This window comes from Pongo pygmaeus, chromosome 18, assembly GCF_028885625.2.
Source record: "Pongo pygmaeus isolate AG05252 chromosome 18, NHGRI_mPonPyg2-v2.0_pri, whole genome shotgun sequence".
Lineage (NCBI taxonomy): Eukaryota > Metazoa > Chordata > Mammalia > Primates > Hominidae > Pongo > Pongo pygmaeus.
Window position 1 is genome coordinate 25,214,150 of NC_072391.2, and position 17,813 is coordinate 25,231,962.

Consider the following 17,813-nt stretch of genomic DNA (forward strand, 5'->3'; position numbering starts at 1 on the left):
GGGCATAGTGTACATAGTAAATGATGGTAAGGGTAAAGGATAAAATGTATCATCTTCCTGTCATCAGAATGGGACCAGCACTGTGTAAGGTGGGCATGTTAATGACATGATATATAAGACAGGTTTTGCTACAATAACAAAGAACTCCCTAGGCCTGGTACGGTGGCTCATGCCTGTAACCCCAGCACTTTGGGAGGCTAAGGTGAGTGGATTACCTGAGGTCAGGAGTTCGAGACCAGCCTGGCCATCATGGCGAAACCCTGTCTCTACCAAAAAATACAAAAATTAGCCAAGCAAGGTGGCACATGCCTGTAATCCCAGATACTCGGGAGTTTGAGGCACTAGTGGTGCTTGAACCCAGGAGGCAGAGGTTGCAGTGAGCCGAGATCACTCCACTGCACTCCAGCCTGGGTGACAAAGCGAGACTCCATCTCAAAAAAAATAATAACTTAAAAAAAGAGAAATAACTCTCAAATCCCAATGGATCCCTATAACAAATATTTGTTTCTTGCTTCTGAGTCTTCAGGTTGGCTGTGATTACACTGGGTTTGGCTTGGCTGAGCTCAGCTAGGTTCTACTGAGCTCAGCTTGGCTCCAAGATTTGGGTTGAGTTCAGGTCTGCTCCACATGTCCCTTCACATGAGAAGCAATTGCCAAGAGGTCAAGTCAAATCATGCAGCACATTTAAAACTTCTGCTGGGGGAAAATGTTGTGTCTGCTCACATTCCAATGATCAAAGCCCAAAGTTAGAAGGGCAAGGAATTAGACTCTACCTATTGAGATGTACTACAAAGTCACATGGCAAAAAGCTTATAATTCTAATAAAGGAACTAAGCGGAATCACTAGGAGCAATCACCTAGTTCGCCACACATGGAGATGTGCCACAGGGACTCAGAGACTGGAAGGAATTTCCCAGGGCCAGAGTTCTCCTGGGAAACTACAGCCTCCACCATTGCCTCCCAGATTTCATCAGCATCTCTGTAGTCTGGCTCATCAGAGGCCACAATGGAGATAAAGGCAAATAAAGACTTCAGCTGCTGCCAAGCTGCAGATATCTCCATGGATCAGTCAAGCCCATGTCTCTTTCTGAAACAATCAGTAATCGGGGAAGTGACAACAGAAAAGTGTAATACAAACTACCTATGGTATTGGAAGAATCCCAGGAATCGTTGGAGGTCTTGAATGAATTTGAAGAGGGTACTCAGTTCAAGACTACTTTAAGACACACACTTTGTAGATGTCCCAACTAGACACTGTGTGGCCTGGGAATTCTGCAATGTTTACTTTTTTTCAATTATATTATATTATGTTATAATATATTTATAAGATATATATAATCTTATATATAAGATTATATATATCTTAGATATCTTCGATATCTAAGATATTTAGATATCTTCGATATCTATATATAATATACATATCTTATATATCTAAATATAATCTTATATATGATATATATCTCATATATTATCTTATATATGACATATTATCATATACATGAGTTATATGTATCTCATATATATTATCTTCTTATATATGATATATATCTCATATATATAAGATATAGGAGCTATATATCTCATATACAGATAGATATAGATATCTATCTGCATCTATATTCCCAGGCCACACAGTGTCTAGTTGGGACATCTACAAAATGTGTGTCTTAAAGTAGTCTTGAAGTGAGTACCCGCTTCAAATTCATTCAAGACCTCCAACGATTCCTGGGATTCTTCCAATACCATAGATAGTTTGTATATATATATATATATATATATGTATATTACATATATATCATATATGAGAGATATATATATCTCATATACAGATAGATATAGATCATTCCATCACCCAGGCTGGAGTGCAGTGGCACAATCATAGTTCATTGCAGCCTCAAAATTCTGGGCTCAACTGATCCTCCCACTTCAGCCTCCTGAGTGGCTGGGATTACAGGCGTGTGCCACCAGGCAGGGGCTAATTTTTCTTTTTTTGGAGACAGAGTCTCACTCTGTTGCCCAGACTCAGATGCAGTGGTGCAATCTCAGCTCACTGCAACCTCCACCTCCCAGGTTCAAGCAATTCTCCTGCTTAGCCTCCCAAGTAGCTGGGACTACAGGCACGTGCAACCACTCCCAGCTAATTTTTTGTATTTTAGTAGAGACGGGGTTTCACCACGTTGCCCAGGCTGGTCTTGAACTCCTGAGCTCAGATACCTGCCCACCTCAGCCTCCTAAAATACTGGGATTACAGGAGTGACCCACCCAGTGCCCCTAGGCTTTTTTTTTTTTTTTTTTTTTTTTTGGTAGGGACAGGATCTCCCTATGTTGCCCATGCTGGACATGAACTCCTGGCCTCAAGTGATCCTCCTGCCTCAGCCTCCCAAAGTGCTAAGATTATAGGTATGAGCCACCATGCCTGGCCCAATATTTTTAAAGGCCCCTCAAGAGGCAAAAGTGGGCAAAGGACTTTTAAGGACAAAAAAATGCCTAGTATTGAATATTAAGTTGTTTGCTGTGTTGTAACTCTCTTCTATGACTTCAGTAAAGCAGAGTAAACATACACACACACCAAGACACAGTAACCTCTCTTTGGTAGTACAGCCCATCACAAGCAGCTGTGGCTGAACCCCTGGGTACCAAGACTAGAGAGAATAAGTTCATTCTAAGTTCCACTGGATGTTAGGCTGAAGTTGCAGCCCCCATCAAGCCAGGCTTGGTGTCTGGAGCAGGCCTGAAGGTGGAGATTCTGCAAAAGGATCTAACTGGGGTGACATTCAAAAAATTTAGAAGCCAGAATGGCACAGGTCCTGACCGATAAGAACCAAAGCCAACACGCTGTGATCTGCATACAATTGCCAGTGATCCCTGCCTCCAGCTGAGGAGGGCTGTGGAGGATGGAGGCTAGAAATCCATCAGGAGAGCTGACATTGAAAGGGGAATGGGAGCAGCACCTGCCAGCATGGCCTGCTGCTTTCCTGCATGCAAAGGACTGCGCATTTCAACCTGAGACCCTGGGGTTCCTGCAGAGCATCAGCTAGATTTGTCTTCCTGCCTGGAGCGATCACCAATTATATGTGCTGTGAGGCAAACTGGCCTCCCACCAGAGGAGGAGGTGAAGGGATTTACAGAATCTCTCTCTGATCTGACTTATTAGAGAAGTTAAAGGACACCCATCCAGGAGGCAGCACTGTGCAGGGATAAAGAAGTCAGGATTCAAATTCGTCCTATCTGGGAAGCTTAGACAAGAGCTCCTTAACCTCTCTCAGGCTCAGTCCCTTCACCTGGAAAATGGGAATCTTAACAGTGCCTACCTGGCAGGATCATAGCCACAATGAAATGAGCTAATGACAAAGTGAAAGCCCTTAGACAGCCTGACCCAGAGTCAGCCCTCTGTAATGGGAGTCATTATTCAAGACGGGAGGAAGGAAACAGGAATTAGATCAGAAACAAATGACCAGAAAGAGAGATGAAATACAAAAGCTACATGAAGTTGGCAGCGTGAAGCCTGACTCACAGGAGAGTGGATTTTGTTACTGTTTGCTTTTTCTTGTCCAGGATAATCCAAGACCGGCAGAAAGTGAGAATAACGATTGAGATCCAAGGACATCCTCATGGGAGTCTGTGCAGACACGTTCTCATCAAGCACCCCTCTCCAAGCAGCTGGTCCAGCCCAGCTAAACTGGGGGCTGCTGTTTGTAAGAAAATTAATGTTCTGGGCCAGGCACGGTGGCTCATGCCTGTAATCTCAGCACTTTAGGAGGCCAAGGCAGGCGGATCACTTGAGGCCAGGAGTTCAAGACCAGCCTGGCCAACATGGTGAAATCCCATCTCCACCAAAAATGCAAAACTTAGCCGGGCGTGGTGGTGCATGCCTGTAATCCCAGCTACACAGGATGCTGAGGCAGGAGAATCACTTGAACCCGGGAGGTGGATGTTGCAGTGAACCAAGATCATGCCACTGCACTCCAGCCTGGGTGACAGAGTGAGGCTCCATCTCAAAAACAAAAACAAAAAAAATTAATGTTCTGTACCTGAGGAGCACCATTTGCTGCCACTTCCCTGCTGGGATGAAGGAAAACCAAGTCAGACATTAAATAACACACGTAGGATCACACCTTTCACACTGCAGTCTTAGTTTTCTATAAAACCACGTGACCTCTGAAAATACACTCCAGCCTCTGCAACACCTACTCATGATGCTTTGTAAAATCCACCGCCTTTTAGGGACACCAAGATTTTCGGAAACATGCAGAGTTTTCTTACCTCCAGATGAGATGTCTACTGTGGATGGGTGACTAGGAGGAGAACCCAAGGTGTGCTGGTGGCAGAACAGAAGCGCCTAGGATGCCACCAGAGAAACACCCTGCCAAGCAGCTGTGATGCTGTCTTCGAGAAGGTGTTTGCAAACACCACTGCTGCCCCCCTTCCCTGAGCCCTGACTTCCTAAACCTAAGGCTAAAAGCATCCTGGCAATTCCCGGAAGTAACTTCATTCTAGCAGGATCGAGCCAGTGGGTGGAGTTTTCTCAGCTGCGCCAGGATCACATCAGTGACTGACTTACCCAACGTACTTTTATTTTTTATTTCAACCAATTCCCCAAAGCCCAGAGCAACTTAAAACCAGAAGAGCCACCACCATCTCCACCAAAAACAGGGAATATTTTGAGAGTTTAATGATAACTTCACAGCCATCCATTCAGCTGAGTCCCAAGGAAATGGAAGACATCTGAAAAACGTATTTTTAAATTGATTTAACGTTGAGCCATGTTAAATGTTTTAATTTCCAACCAATGCAATGCCCACCAAAACATCAATTAGTCCCAGTAATCAGGCAAGAATATTGGCTTCTGCTCAGGGATTCATTTATTTCAGCTCTGCTAAATATCGTAGAGGAGAAATCCAATGTAGCCTGTAGCTTCAAGAAAGTGAAATTAAGCCCAAGTAGAAACTAGATGAGGCCCTGGCTAAAATGGTGCCTTTTTTTGCACTGCCTCTCTCTGGTATCTCTATAAAGTGAGGGCAGCAACTTGATTGTAAGGGTCTCGTGCTGTTAATGGAAAACACCCTTCCTTCCCCACAGGTTCTCTGTCTCCAAGCTGGAAAACAAAAGAGGCTGCAATGGGACAGAGAAGGGCTTCCTGCTGAGGAGATGAGCGGGCTTAAGAATTTGCAAGATCAAAAATCAAAACAATGAAACCCATGGAGATAGAGTAGAAGGAGAGTGAACAGAGGCTGGGAAGGGTAATGGGAGAGTTGGTGGGGAGGAGGCAGATGGTTAACGGGTACAAAAAAACAGAAAGATGAGTAAGACCTACTCTTCCATAGCACAACAGGATGACTGTAGTCAACAGTAACTTTTTTTTTTTTTTGAGATAAAGTCACTCTGTCACCCAGGCTAGAGGGTAGTGGCATGGTCTCTGCCCGCTGCAACTTCTGCCTCCCCAGTTCAAGCGATTCTCCTGCCTCAGCCTCCCAAGTAGCTGGAATTACAGGCGCACACCACCATGTCCAGCTAATTTTTGTATTTTTATAGAGATGGGGTTTCACCATGTTGGCCAGGCTGGTCTTGAACTCCTGACTTCAGGTGATCCACCCGCTTCGGCCTCCCACAGTGCTGGGATTACAGGCGTGAGCCACTGCACCCGACCCTATAGTCAATAGTAATTTAATCGTACATTTTAAAATAACTAAAAGAGTACAATGGGATTGTTTGTAACACAAAGGATAAAGGCTTGAGGTAATGGATACCCCATTTTACATGATGTGATTATTACATATCGCATGCCTGTATCAAAACATCTCATGTACCCCATAAATATATATACCTACTATGTACTAACGAAAATTAAAATTTAAAAAAATTAAAAATAATTTGCAAGATCATTTTTAATAATTATTTTTCATTTGGGGTGCATTTTCACCATCAAGGCCCCAGGGTCTCCCTGCCCTAGATGAGGGTCTGGATCCAGGGAAGGGTGTCCCACCATCTGGAGCATCCTGTCTCTACACGCGTTGGCCAGCTGCTTGGGGCAACACAGGACGATGTGCTCACGCCACTCACCACAGGGGCTTGGCCATTAGAACCAGCAGGGGACAACCAAGCCAAAGACCCAATGACTGGAGAGCTCCTAAAAGCAAATACAAAATAAGAGTACACATGAAGTTCTGGCAGCAAGCAGAAGGTGGACATGTCATGTCCAACTCCCCGAGTCTCTCTCTGGGACCACTTGATGCAGAGCCTTGATTTGTTCATCTCTTAAATGGGAACAATGACCCCTAAAGAGGAGGAGAGGTGGGGGAGTGAGAATTAAATGAGATTGTGTCAGTCAGCATGTACTAGGGAGCTTGTTAGAAACACCAATTCCAGGATCCCCTGGAGATTCTGATTTAGCAAGTCTGCCAGGAGACCCAGGAATTTGTATTTTAAGCATCTCTCCCAGGTGATTCTGATAATTAAGCAACTTTAGGAAACAAAAGATTACGGCTCTGTTCCATAGGAAGGGTTCACCCAATGGCAGCCTTCACTTAGGCCCTTGGGGTGAAGGAAGGAGGGGCATCCAGGATCTTGCCCAGCCAGGGACATGCAGGGAACATCTTTTTAAGGGGCCCTCATCACTTTCTGACACTGCTGTTTCAAGGGAAATCTGGTCACACCTTTCTGCAGGGGATTTGACAACATCCATTAAAAAAAAAAAAATTTAAGACAGAGTCTCGATCTGTCACCTAGGATGGAATGCAATGGCACCATCTCGGCTCACTGTAGCCTCCGCCTCCCAGGTTCAAGCGATTCCTCTGCCTCAGCTTCCCTAGTAACCGGGATTAAGGCACGTGCCACCACACCTGGCTAATTTTTGCATTTTTAGTAGAGACGGGGTTTCACCATGTTGGCCAGGCTCATCTCAAACTTCTAATCCCAAGTGATCCACCTGCCTCAGCCTCCCAAAGTGCTGGGATTACAGGCATGAGCTGCCACACCCAACCGACATCCATCAAAATTATAAATGCAGACCCTGTGATCTAGCAATCTCACTTTGAAGAGTTTATTCTACAGACATACTTGCACAGATGCAAATTATATCAGGTCAGGAACTGCAGCATTGTTCGTAACAGCAAAAAAAAAAAAAAAAAATAGAAACAACTGCAAGTCCATCTACAGACCTCTGGTTGAATACAGTTATGGCATAGCCATAAAACCAACAATGGCACAGCTCCTGTGCACAGATACAGAACTCCCTCCAAAGTATATTGTTAGGTGAAAAATACAAGGTGCAGAATAAGGTGTATAATAAGCTTTTGTGAAAAGTGCAGAGATTATCTATATTTGATTTGCTGTGTATGCACAGAATATCTCTGGACAAATACACAAGAAGCTGGTAACATTGGTTGCCTCTGGGGAGGAAACTGGGTGGCTGGGGGACAGGGGATGGAGGAAAAGGTTTCACCACATGCCTTTCAGACTTTATATATTTGGAACCCTGTGCATTATCTATTGCACATATTATCTATTCGTGCAAAACGCTGTAACATTTACAAATAACTTTTAAATATATGCATATCATATTTCAATGGAAAGTTTTTGTTGTTGTTGTTTGTTTGTTTGTGATGGAGTTTTGCTCTTTTGCCCAGGCTGGAGTGAACTGGCATGATCTCAGCTCACTGCAACCTCTGCACCCAGTGTTCAAGCAATTCTCCTGCCTTAGCCTCCCGAATAGCTGGGATTACAGGTGCCCCCCACCACATCCGGATAATTTTTGTATTTTTAGTAGAGACGGGGTTTCGCCATGTTGGCCAGGCTGGTGTCAAAACTCCTGACCTCAGGTGATCCGCCCACCTCAGCCTCCCAAAGTGCTAGGATTACATGCATGAGCCAATGTGCCCAGCCTCAACGAAAAGTGTTTTAAAGTAATAATATAATACATCAAAAGGCATGATTTATGTTTTCAAGTGCCACCTCTGGCCACTTGTGGCTGCAGAAATGGGGAATACTCCAATTCACCATCCCTTTGTGAAGGTAGGGTAGGGAGACATTCAAGTCAGGAAAAGGTGGAGTGGAGGTTTTAGTCAAGCACCAAATCCTCTGACTTCTCTGGGCACTTGCCCATGCTGGTACCTACTCCTGAGACACTGTCTACCTCGCTAAGCCCATCTTCTTCACACCTTGTGTCTCACCTGAGACATCACCGACTTTAGGAGGTTTCCTGACCCATGTGTGTTCCCTGTGTGTTCCCCATCTCAGCACCCAGCACCTGCCTCATGCTCACTAGGGTACATGTCTTCCCTCCACGCCAGGCTGCACTGAGAGCTCAATGAGGGCAGGGAACATCTCTGTTCCCCATCTTGTTAGAAGCTATCTCCCCAGAGCATGGTCCAAATGTGGTGTTAAGAACAGAAGGCATCACAAAGAAGTGAGAAAGTGAAGGGGAAATGGGGAGAGCTGTAAGAAAGGCATGGGGGAGAAAAAGGAAAGAAGGCCATGTTCCCAGGATCCAGTGCCACTCCCTGGGGAGGCTTCTCTATCTTAGCTCAGCCCTCAGTCACTATCACCCTCCCTGGTCTTGTCAGATTTGAAATATCTTCTTCATTTACAAGAGGGCCTTATCTATCTTGCTCACCTCTGTATTCCCAGCCCCTACTGCAGACTTGGAACATAGTAGGTGCCCAGTAAACATGGGTTGAATTAATTAATATTGGACAGGCCAGGCTTGGTGGCTCGCGCATGTAATCCCAACACTTTGGGAGGCTGAGGTGGGCAGATGACCCGAGGTCATGAGTTCAAGACCAGCCTGGCCAACATGGTGAAACCCCATCTCTACTAAAAATACAAACATTAACCAGGTGTGGTGGCACACACCTGTGATCCTAGCTACTGGGAGGCTGAGGAGGGAGGATCGCTTGAGCCTTGGAGGTGGAGGTTGCAGTGAGCCGAGATCGCGGCACTGCACTCCAGCCTGGGCGACAGGGCGAGACTCTGAGTCAAAATAATAATAATAATAATAATAATAATAGTTCATTATTATTGCATAGTGAGGAGGGAGTTTGCAAAGGAGCGGCTAAAATGAATTTAGTCCTGCGATTCTGATGTTATGCGTTCTGGGTAGGGGCGGGAGAACTGGAAGATTTTTAATGCTCCCCGCCCAAGTGCAGCCATAGTTGAGAATCACTAATTCCGAAGCTTGGTAGGGAAGCTTGATAGGGACTTTGGGTTTTTCACTGAGGGCAGAATCCCCAGTGACTGTCAGAGACCTCGCTCTGAATCTTAAGAATCTCCCCACCCCAGGCCTGACAGGGGCGACACGGAAGGAGAGTGGGGCTGGGACACGGGGCAGAGGGCGCCTCTGCTCACCTGCGGGAGAACGCGAGGATGAGGTCCTAGTGGGACTGGCGCTAGCGGGCGCGTCCTGCCAGGAGTGAGTCTTGGCGCCATCTAGCGCCTGCTGGAGGCTCTGCAGCTGCAGTGGACTGAGCCGCCGGCGCTGGGCGTGGGTCACCGCCGCGGCGTTCTCGGGACCCAGGGAGGCGATCTGCTCCGCGGACAGCTCCTGAAGGAGGCAAAGGGGCAGCACCCTCACACGGGGCCCCTCCCCGGATTTCCCACACCTCGGGCGTCCGCGCCGGATGCGCACAACTTTGCCATCCCCTTGTGTGTATCATGTGTGGTCCTCTTTAAGATATTTCCTTAAAATTAGATCACTCTTGCACTACCAAAATAAACGCATTTAAAAATAGAAAATTTAAAATGGAAATTTCCAAAAACGGAAAGCCGGCAGACTTGCCATAAGCAAGCATTAAATAGGAGCCGCAAAATAAAAATAAAACAATATTGTTGAATCCTAGCTAGATTTGTCCGCCAACAATATCTGAACCCCTGGCCTCTTAAAAAAAAAAAAAGAGAGAGAGAGAGAATGTAAAATGTACTATATAGGTGTTAAATTGACACTTCCTCCTTGAGGTAATTAGAAGTACTAATGGAGAGTTGAAAACGGAGGCATGATTTCCTCCCTATGTGGCAATGTTGTTTAATGCAATGCAAGACAGCTTCCCAGTGCTTCAAAACTGAAACACTGATGTGGAGGGGGAAACACAGGCCCTAAAGACCAGAGGCCTGAATTCGAGCCCATGCTCTGCCACATGCTTGCTGTGTCGCCTTGGACAAATTACACAGCCTCCCTGGGCTTTGGGGATAAATGTGAGACGGCATAGAGAACTCATCTCCTCTGCTGACTGATTCTGATCCTTTGGTTTGACTGCCTGAGCACCATGTGATGAGCTCTGTGAGGGCTCAATGGAGGGAAAATGCAGTCATCTATTGGTGATATCTGCTATGGACAACATGAGTTGGAAATTCTGCCGGCCAGACTATGTCTTCAAGGACTGTGAACAAGGTGTCTTCTGAAGTCACTTCCAGATCAAAGGACTTGGTGACTCGTTCCAATGGGACTGGAATACGAAGGGGACTCTACATCATCATGTTTATTTTCTAAAGGCCCTGAAGAATCTGGGAAAGATGCTTATGCTCCCTTATCCCTTCCTCTCCTGTCAGTCACCCTCTCCTCCTCTTTTGTCCAGGTAGATACTTCCCTGGAATCATATCCCTCTGTGTAAAGCCCTTCAAGGCACCCCACTCCAGAACACAGTTCAGGCTCCTGGAAAAAACTCTGCCCACCTCTCCAGCCTCACACCTGGCATTCTTCACTCCAGGAGAGTGGGTGCCAATATTTACAGTTCCCTAGAGGCAGCATCTTTCTGTGCACCTCCTTCTGCCTGGAACACTGTTTCTTCTTCATCGCCAGCTGTCCTCCAAGATTCAGCATCTGGTTGGTCAAGCACCATGGCTCATGCCTACAATCCCAGCACTTTAGGAGGCTGAGGCAGAATGATTAACGGAGCCCAGGAGTTCGAGACCAGCCTGGGCAACACAGTGAGACCCCCTCCTCTACAAAAAGTTTTTTTAATTAGCCAAGTGTGTAGTCCTAGTTACTTAGGCTGACGTGAGAGGATTGCTTGAGCCCAGGGGATCAAGGGTGCAGTGGGCCATCATTGTGCCACTGCACTCCCTTGGGCAACAGAGTGAGACTTTGTCTCAAAAAAATTAAAATTCAGCATCACCTCCTCTCCTCTCACTACACACACACACACACACACACACACACACACACACACGGTGGGGTGGTCACACAGGTACTTTTTTGGCTTCCATATAACATTAACACAGAGTCTGTGTTCTAAAAATTATCTCTTTTATCAATGTTGCTGACTTGCGACCCACAGGCCAGATTGAATCTCTAGGCCTACGGCACTGTGTTTTCAAAAATAAATTCAGATTGGCTGCCAACATTTAATTATCAAGCAATTCCATATGAAAATGAAGATTTCTGACTTCTTCTCGGAAAAAGTAAAAAGGAAAATTCAGCAATCCTGGGCCCACATGGTCACACTGCATGAATGTGCTAGGAATGAGAAGCAGCCTCCACATTTAGACAGGGCTCTCCAGTTCACTTCGGTCTCTACCTAGCCTACTGCACCTTATGTTACCTTTCAGGCCCCTGAAGGCACTATGTGATAACCCCTTCACCTGTGCATCCTTAGTTGCACCTACCCTGGAGCCTACCACAATGTAGGTGATCGGTAGGGATTTCTGGAATAGATAAATACCTGTACAAGGAAGCAGCACAACAGCACTCCAAAAAAGACCAAGAGAAAGTGCTTAGCAAAATGCCAGCATCCAAGACCAAGCTGCTTGTCCCATGCAGAGTGCCCCAGAGGGGAAGCAGGTATTTGCTCAATGGCTTTGAGGACTGCTATTTATTGCCCTCAAACAGCTATTATGCCTGCAATGTGCTCGGAACTGTCCAGGGTGCTGAAGTGATTGAAGGTCGGCTTTCTTTTTTTTTTTTTTGAGATGAAGTCTCACTCTGTCGCCCAGGCTAGAATGTAGTGGAGCGATCTTGGCTCACTGCAAGCTCCACCTCCTGGGTTCACGCCATTCTTCTGCCTCAGCCTTCCAAGTAGCTGGGACTACAGGCACACGCGACCACCCCAGCTAATTTTTTTGTATTTTTAGTAGAGACAGGGTTTCACCATGTTAACCACTATGGTCTCAATCTCCTGACCTCGTGATCCACCCTCCTCGGCCTCCCAAAGTGCTGGGATTACAGGTGTGAGCCACTGCACCCGGCCTCGGCTATCTTTCTTGAAATGAACAAGTGATGTGGCACTGGGGGAGTTTGTTGAGCCTGGTTTGCGTGTTTTATCCAGAAGTGGTGGACAAAATGTGTTCCCACATTACCAAGCAAACAGGAACCCCAGAGTCACTGCCTCCTCATCAGAGCAGACTATTCTCACCAAACACTCCCCTAATCTTGTAAACAGACAGAAAAAAAGGACCTGTCATTAGATACCCTGCTTCCCTTACTTCAAATGATCCAATTTCACCCTCTCAATTTTTTCCATAGCAGTTTTTCACCTGTCCTCTTGTGATTTTCCTAATACTTTTCTTTAAATCAACTAAAAAAATAGAGAGAAAGAAAAAATATGTAGAGAGAGAGAGCGAGAGAGATGGTTTCACTCTTGTTGCCCAGGCAGGAGTGCAATGGTGTGGTCTTGGCTCATTGCAACCTCTATCTCCCGGGTTCAAGTGATTCTCCTGCCTCAGCCTCCCAAGTAACTGGGATTACAGGCATCTACCACCATGCCCAGCTAATTTTGTATTTTTCATAGAGACGGGGTTTCACCATGTTGGCCAGGCTGGTCTCGAACTCCTGACCTCAGGTGATTGGCCTGTCTCAGCCTCCCAAAATGTTGGGATTACAGGTGTGAGCCACCATGCCTGACCTAAATCAACTAAAATATTTTTATTTAATTATGTCTTAAAAGGAAATGTTACAAAGGTCCACAATCCCTCATCTGCAATTCTGAAGTCCAAAAATAATCTGAAAACTGCAAGTTTTCCCCCAAAGTTTAAGTCAAACTTATTTATCAGCAAAACTTTACCTGAAGTGATGTGAGGCTATTTGTTTATAGTCTCTATTTATTCCAATTAGTGTGGCTTGTCACAGATTTCTTCACAGAAATATTAATGTGTTTGCTTACAAGGCGCTTCCCCAGACACTGCTGGGGGTATGAAGTTACATACGGTAAATGTACAGGGTGATCTTTTCAAAATCTGAGAAATTCTGAATTCTGAACTATATTTGTCCCCAGGGGTTTTCATAAGGGTTTATGAACCTGTCATACCACCATAAGTAGAAAATCAGTACTACCTGCTGGAAGAAGAGAAGATGACCATAAAAATAAATATAATTAAACTACATGTTGTAATTTTAAGAAAAAATGTTTTTTTAAAAACACCTAAACTCATACAGATCTCCTCTGACCCCATCAGCAGAGCCTGGTCACAAGCCTCTAAATTCCAAGGCCCATCACCTGTTTCCCTGTGTGATTTGAAATGGGGTCAAGCTCCCATTTCTCCTTGAAGTACCGAGCACCTACTTTGAATATCTCATCAGGAAGGCATTTTATTGCTGATGGCTGGAAATATGGCATCAAATCCTTGTCAAGCATCCGGAGCTCTGCCTTAGTTAATCCAGCTGGGGAGAAAAAGGAATCACGGGGGTTTAGTTCAAGCCATCAGAACTCCGCTTGTTTTATTAATGGTGCTGCATAATGCTCAGATCTGAGTGTTCGAGGCAAGCATCATTCCTTACAAAAGGCCCTGGAAATCACACTGGGGAATCAAGTTCCTTCATCAACTCAGAAAAAAAATAAATGTGGGTCACATTAGCCCTGACTGGCCTCCTACAGTGAAACGCATGCCCAGAAGGAACTTCAATGTACACACTTTCAAATTTTGTATAAACCTACTTAGGGGCCAATTAAATCACATTCTAAACTAGCGGTTTTCCAAACTTTAGTGTACACAAGAATCTCCAAGAGAACTTGTTTTAAAAGCAGATTTGCAGACCCACCCTCTGCAACTTCAAATCATGAAATGTAGGTTCTACTGTAACGCCACTGATGTTTGCTACACGTGGCCAAGGATCATGTTTTATTTTGTGTCCCCACATTTAAGTTTGGAAAGGGAGAGAAAGGCATGTTCAGGGTGAGTCTTACCTGCAATGGTCCCAAGCTCCTGCAGGACAGAACTGGTCCACTCAGTGGGATCCCCAAACACGACTTCAGCCTTCCTCTTAAACTCGGCCAAGACATGTGTGCCGCAGAGCAGGGTCCCAATTCTGGCCACTACCACCCTGGTAGTGGTTAAAGAGGGAGGGATATAATATGAGCTTGGACTCTTCAGCCAAAAACAAACACACACACACACACACACACACACACACATGCACACTGCACAGTAGGCTCAGCAGGGACAGCAGATCCAGCTTATCCCATTAGCCCAGTGGGATTTTAGCCTAGAAAGGTGCCAAGTGTCAGGAGGTGGAATATCTGGATGGATGGATGGATGAATTAACCCATTTGCCATTTTGCACATTCATATTTTAGTTACCTGAATTCTGAGATCTTTATAAGTGGGATTTCAGTGATGTTTATAGCACACAGGGTTGCACCAAGTCCTACCAAATGAAAGCTCCTCAGGTCCTGGATACTGTATCCTGAATCATCCAGGTACCCTTGCAAAATGGATTCAGCCTAAAAAATAGTAAGAATAAAAGATAAACCATCCAGGAATGATCAAGGTCCCCAGGCCTGAGGGGATAAATAAGCTGTTGCTGTAGTCTCCTGACTGATCTCCCATCCTACTCCTCTGGAATCCCCACTCCAAACCATCCTGGCCTCTGCATCCAAGTTCATGTCCTTAAGATGCTACTTCAACTGAGTATGTCCCCTAATCTATGGAGGTGTCTTCAGGCAACGAATCTCTTATATCCTTCACCAATATTAAAGGCACTTGTGTCCTGTGTCTCTGCTGCTTATTTCCTTCAGTCACTCTTATGACCTTCAGACAGTTTGGACATACAACTTCTTCTGCATCAGGATCCAAACTTTTCCAGCATCTTTTTCCACAACGTTTCTTTTCCTTTTTTTTTTTTTTTTCTTTTTTTGGAGACGGAGTCTTGCTCTGTCACCCAGGCTGGAGTGCAGTGGCACAGTCTCAGCTCGCTGCAACCTCCACCTCCCCAGGTTCAAGCAATTCTCGTGTTTTAGCCACCCAAGTAGCTAGAATTACAGGTGCACATCACCACATCTGGCTTTTTGTATTTTTTGTAGAGACGGGGTTTCACCATGTTGCCCAGGCTGGTATCAAACTCCTGACCTCAAGTGATCCACCCACCTCGGCCTCCCAAAGTGCTGGGATTATAGGCATGAGCCACTGCACCCAGCCTTTCCACAACTTCACAACAAAACCTTATAATTTCCTGTCTCTTTGCCTTTGTTCAAACCAGTCCTTTCATCTGAAATGCCCTTCTGCACTTCCAAGTGCAGACATTCTTTTTTTTTTTTTTTTTTTTTTTTTTTGGTTCAACTCAAATGTCACCTTCTTCATGATGTTTCAGCCAGAATGATTTTTTCTTCCTCTATGGTCCTACAGAAATATGTTTACCTCTTCAATTCCAATGTTTACTCTTCAATTCCAAGAGTAGCACACAAAATGCTTTGGTGTTAAACTATTTTAAACTAAACCTTGATTTAAGGCGACTGACACATAGGTCTCCATAATTCTAGCACAGTGGCTATTCATCGTTCATAACTTCCTCTGGAGAACCACCTCTCTTGTATTCCTGCTTCATGTGGTTCAGTCAAAGCTAACTGCACCAAGTTCCAGGAGTGATGAATTTCAATTCATACCTTAGCCTAGCTGCAGTCACTGGTTCTGGATTGGTCATGTGATTTAACCAGAGTCAACCAGAACTTTGAGTGGAGCATTAGGAGAAGAGCTTTCTTTACTCTGGACTTGAACTTAGAAGGATATACACAAGGATCTGCTGGAACCTACCACATGCAGGCATAGAGCCTGTCTCTCAATGAAGCCAACACAAAGAAAAGCAAAGTTCAAAAACATGATAAGAGACAGATTACCACCAAGAGTGTTGAAGATCCTGGATCCGGCTGTACAAGGTCTCACTCTGTCACCCAGCCTGGAGTGCAGTGGCATGATCTCTGCTCACTGCAACCTCCCTCTCCTGGGTTCAAGCGATTCTCATGCCTCAGCCTCCCCAGTAGCTGGGATTACAGGCAGGCATGAACATGCCTGGCTAATTTTTGTATTTTTAGTAGAGAAGTAGTTTCACTGTTGGCCAGGCTGGTCTCAAACTCCTGACCTCAAGTGATCTGCCCGTCTCAGCCTCCCAAAGTTCTAGGACTACAGGTGTGAGCCACTGCACACTGCACCCAGCCCCTTTATTTGTTCAAGCCAGTTTGTGTTGGGTTTTCTGCCACTTGTAACTAAACATGTGCTGATTCATTTGATCTACCTATGTAGGACCTGAGGAGGCATCCAAGCCAATCCTATGAAGATCAGCTATAAAATAAAGTCTGAGCCGGGCACGGTGGCTCACACCTGTAATCCCAGCACTTTGGGAGGCCGAGGCAGGAAGATCCCTACTTAAAGTCAGGAGTTTGAGACCAGCTTGGCCAACATGGTGAAAGCTTGTCTCTACCAAAAAATACAAAAATTAGCCAGGCGTGGTGGCACATGCCTGTGGTCTCAGCTACTTGGGAGGCTGAGGTGGGAGGATTGCTTGAGCCTGGGAGGTGGAAGTTGCAGTGATCCAAGACTGCACCACTGCACTCCAGCCTGGGTGACAGAGTGAGACTCTGTCTCACAAAATAAAGTCTGGTTCCTTCAGTGCTCATGGGAGCAAGTAAAGGGATTATAAGACCTCACAAGGCAAAGATGAGGAGACATCCAAGGACAGACATCTAAGTGGAAGTGAAAATCACAGGCTATAGTCAATCTTCCCATCTCTCTTTTTTTTTTTTTTTTTTTTTTTTTTTTTTTGAGACAGAGTCTCACTGTGTCACCCAGGCTGGAGTGCAGTGACATGATCTTGGCTTACTGCAACCTCCATCCCCCAGGGTTCAAGTAATTCTTATGCCTCTGACTCCCGAGTAGCTGGGATTACAGGCACCCGCCACCACACCCAACTAATTTTTTGTGTTTTTAGTAGAGACAGGGTTTCACCATTTTGGCCAGGCTGGTCTCAAACTCCTGGCCTCAAGTGATCTACCCACCTCAGCCTCCCAAAGTGCTGGGATCACAGGTGTGAGCCACCATGCCCGGCTCCCATCTCCGTTTAATGTTAGTCATCCCCATCACACAATATAGATCACTAAGGTGTTGAGAGAAAGTGTTGAGGAAGATTGTGAAATGTTGCAATGAAATTCCATCTTCATGGGCTGGTGCTTCCCACCCCTCAGGTCTGTTTAAATGCTGCCTACTCAGAGAAAACTGCCCTCTGGACTCTTTCATCTCAAACAGGCCTTCTTCCCACTATTCCCATGAGCACCTTGTCCATTTTCCACATCACTTATCGTGATTTTTCAAATTTTTCACTTTGATTACTCACTTTTTTGTCTGTATCACCAAGTAGGCTCCCAAAAGAAAAGGACCATATCCAGGTAGTTTACCAATGAGTCCCCAGCACCTAGCATAATGCCTGCCACACAGTAGGAGTTCAATAAGTACTTCTTGAGTAAATGAATGAATGAATGAATCAATCAATGAAAGAAACAACATCTGAGTGAGTGACTTACAGAAGTCATGGGCAATATATATTATTTGACATGCTTCATTTTGCTGCCTTCATGTAATAGACTGGCTTCAGGAAGATTTCTCATGTTTCTGAAAATCGG

General features: G+C 45.3%; 1 protein-coding gene across 3 annotated transcripts in view; it reads right to left on the reverse strand.

Annotated features, from left to right (window-relative positions):
• Positions 1–5,870: 5,870 nt before the first annotated feature.
• The window catches only part of OTOA (otoancorin), a 95,882-nt gene continuing 83,939 nt past the window's right edge, over positions 5,871–17,813 (reverse strand). For all 3 annotated transcript variants that reach the window (XM_054455614.2, XM_054455615.2, XM_054455616.1), the window contains 5 exons: positions 14,506–14,648; positions 14,112–14,248; positions 13,491–13,588; positions 9,346–9,541; positions 5,871–6,130 (listed from right to left, as the gene is read on the reverse strand). In XM_054455614.2, coding sequence (XP_054311589.2) covers positions 6,060–6,130; positions 9,346–9,541; positions 13,491–13,588; positions 14,112–14,248; positions 14,506–14,648 — 645 coding nt within the window. In that variant the 3' untranslated portion in view covers positions 5,871–6,059. The remainder of the gene's footprint in view (positions 6,131–9,345; positions 9,542–13,490; positions 13,589–14,111; positions 14,249–14,505; positions 14,649–17,813) is intronic.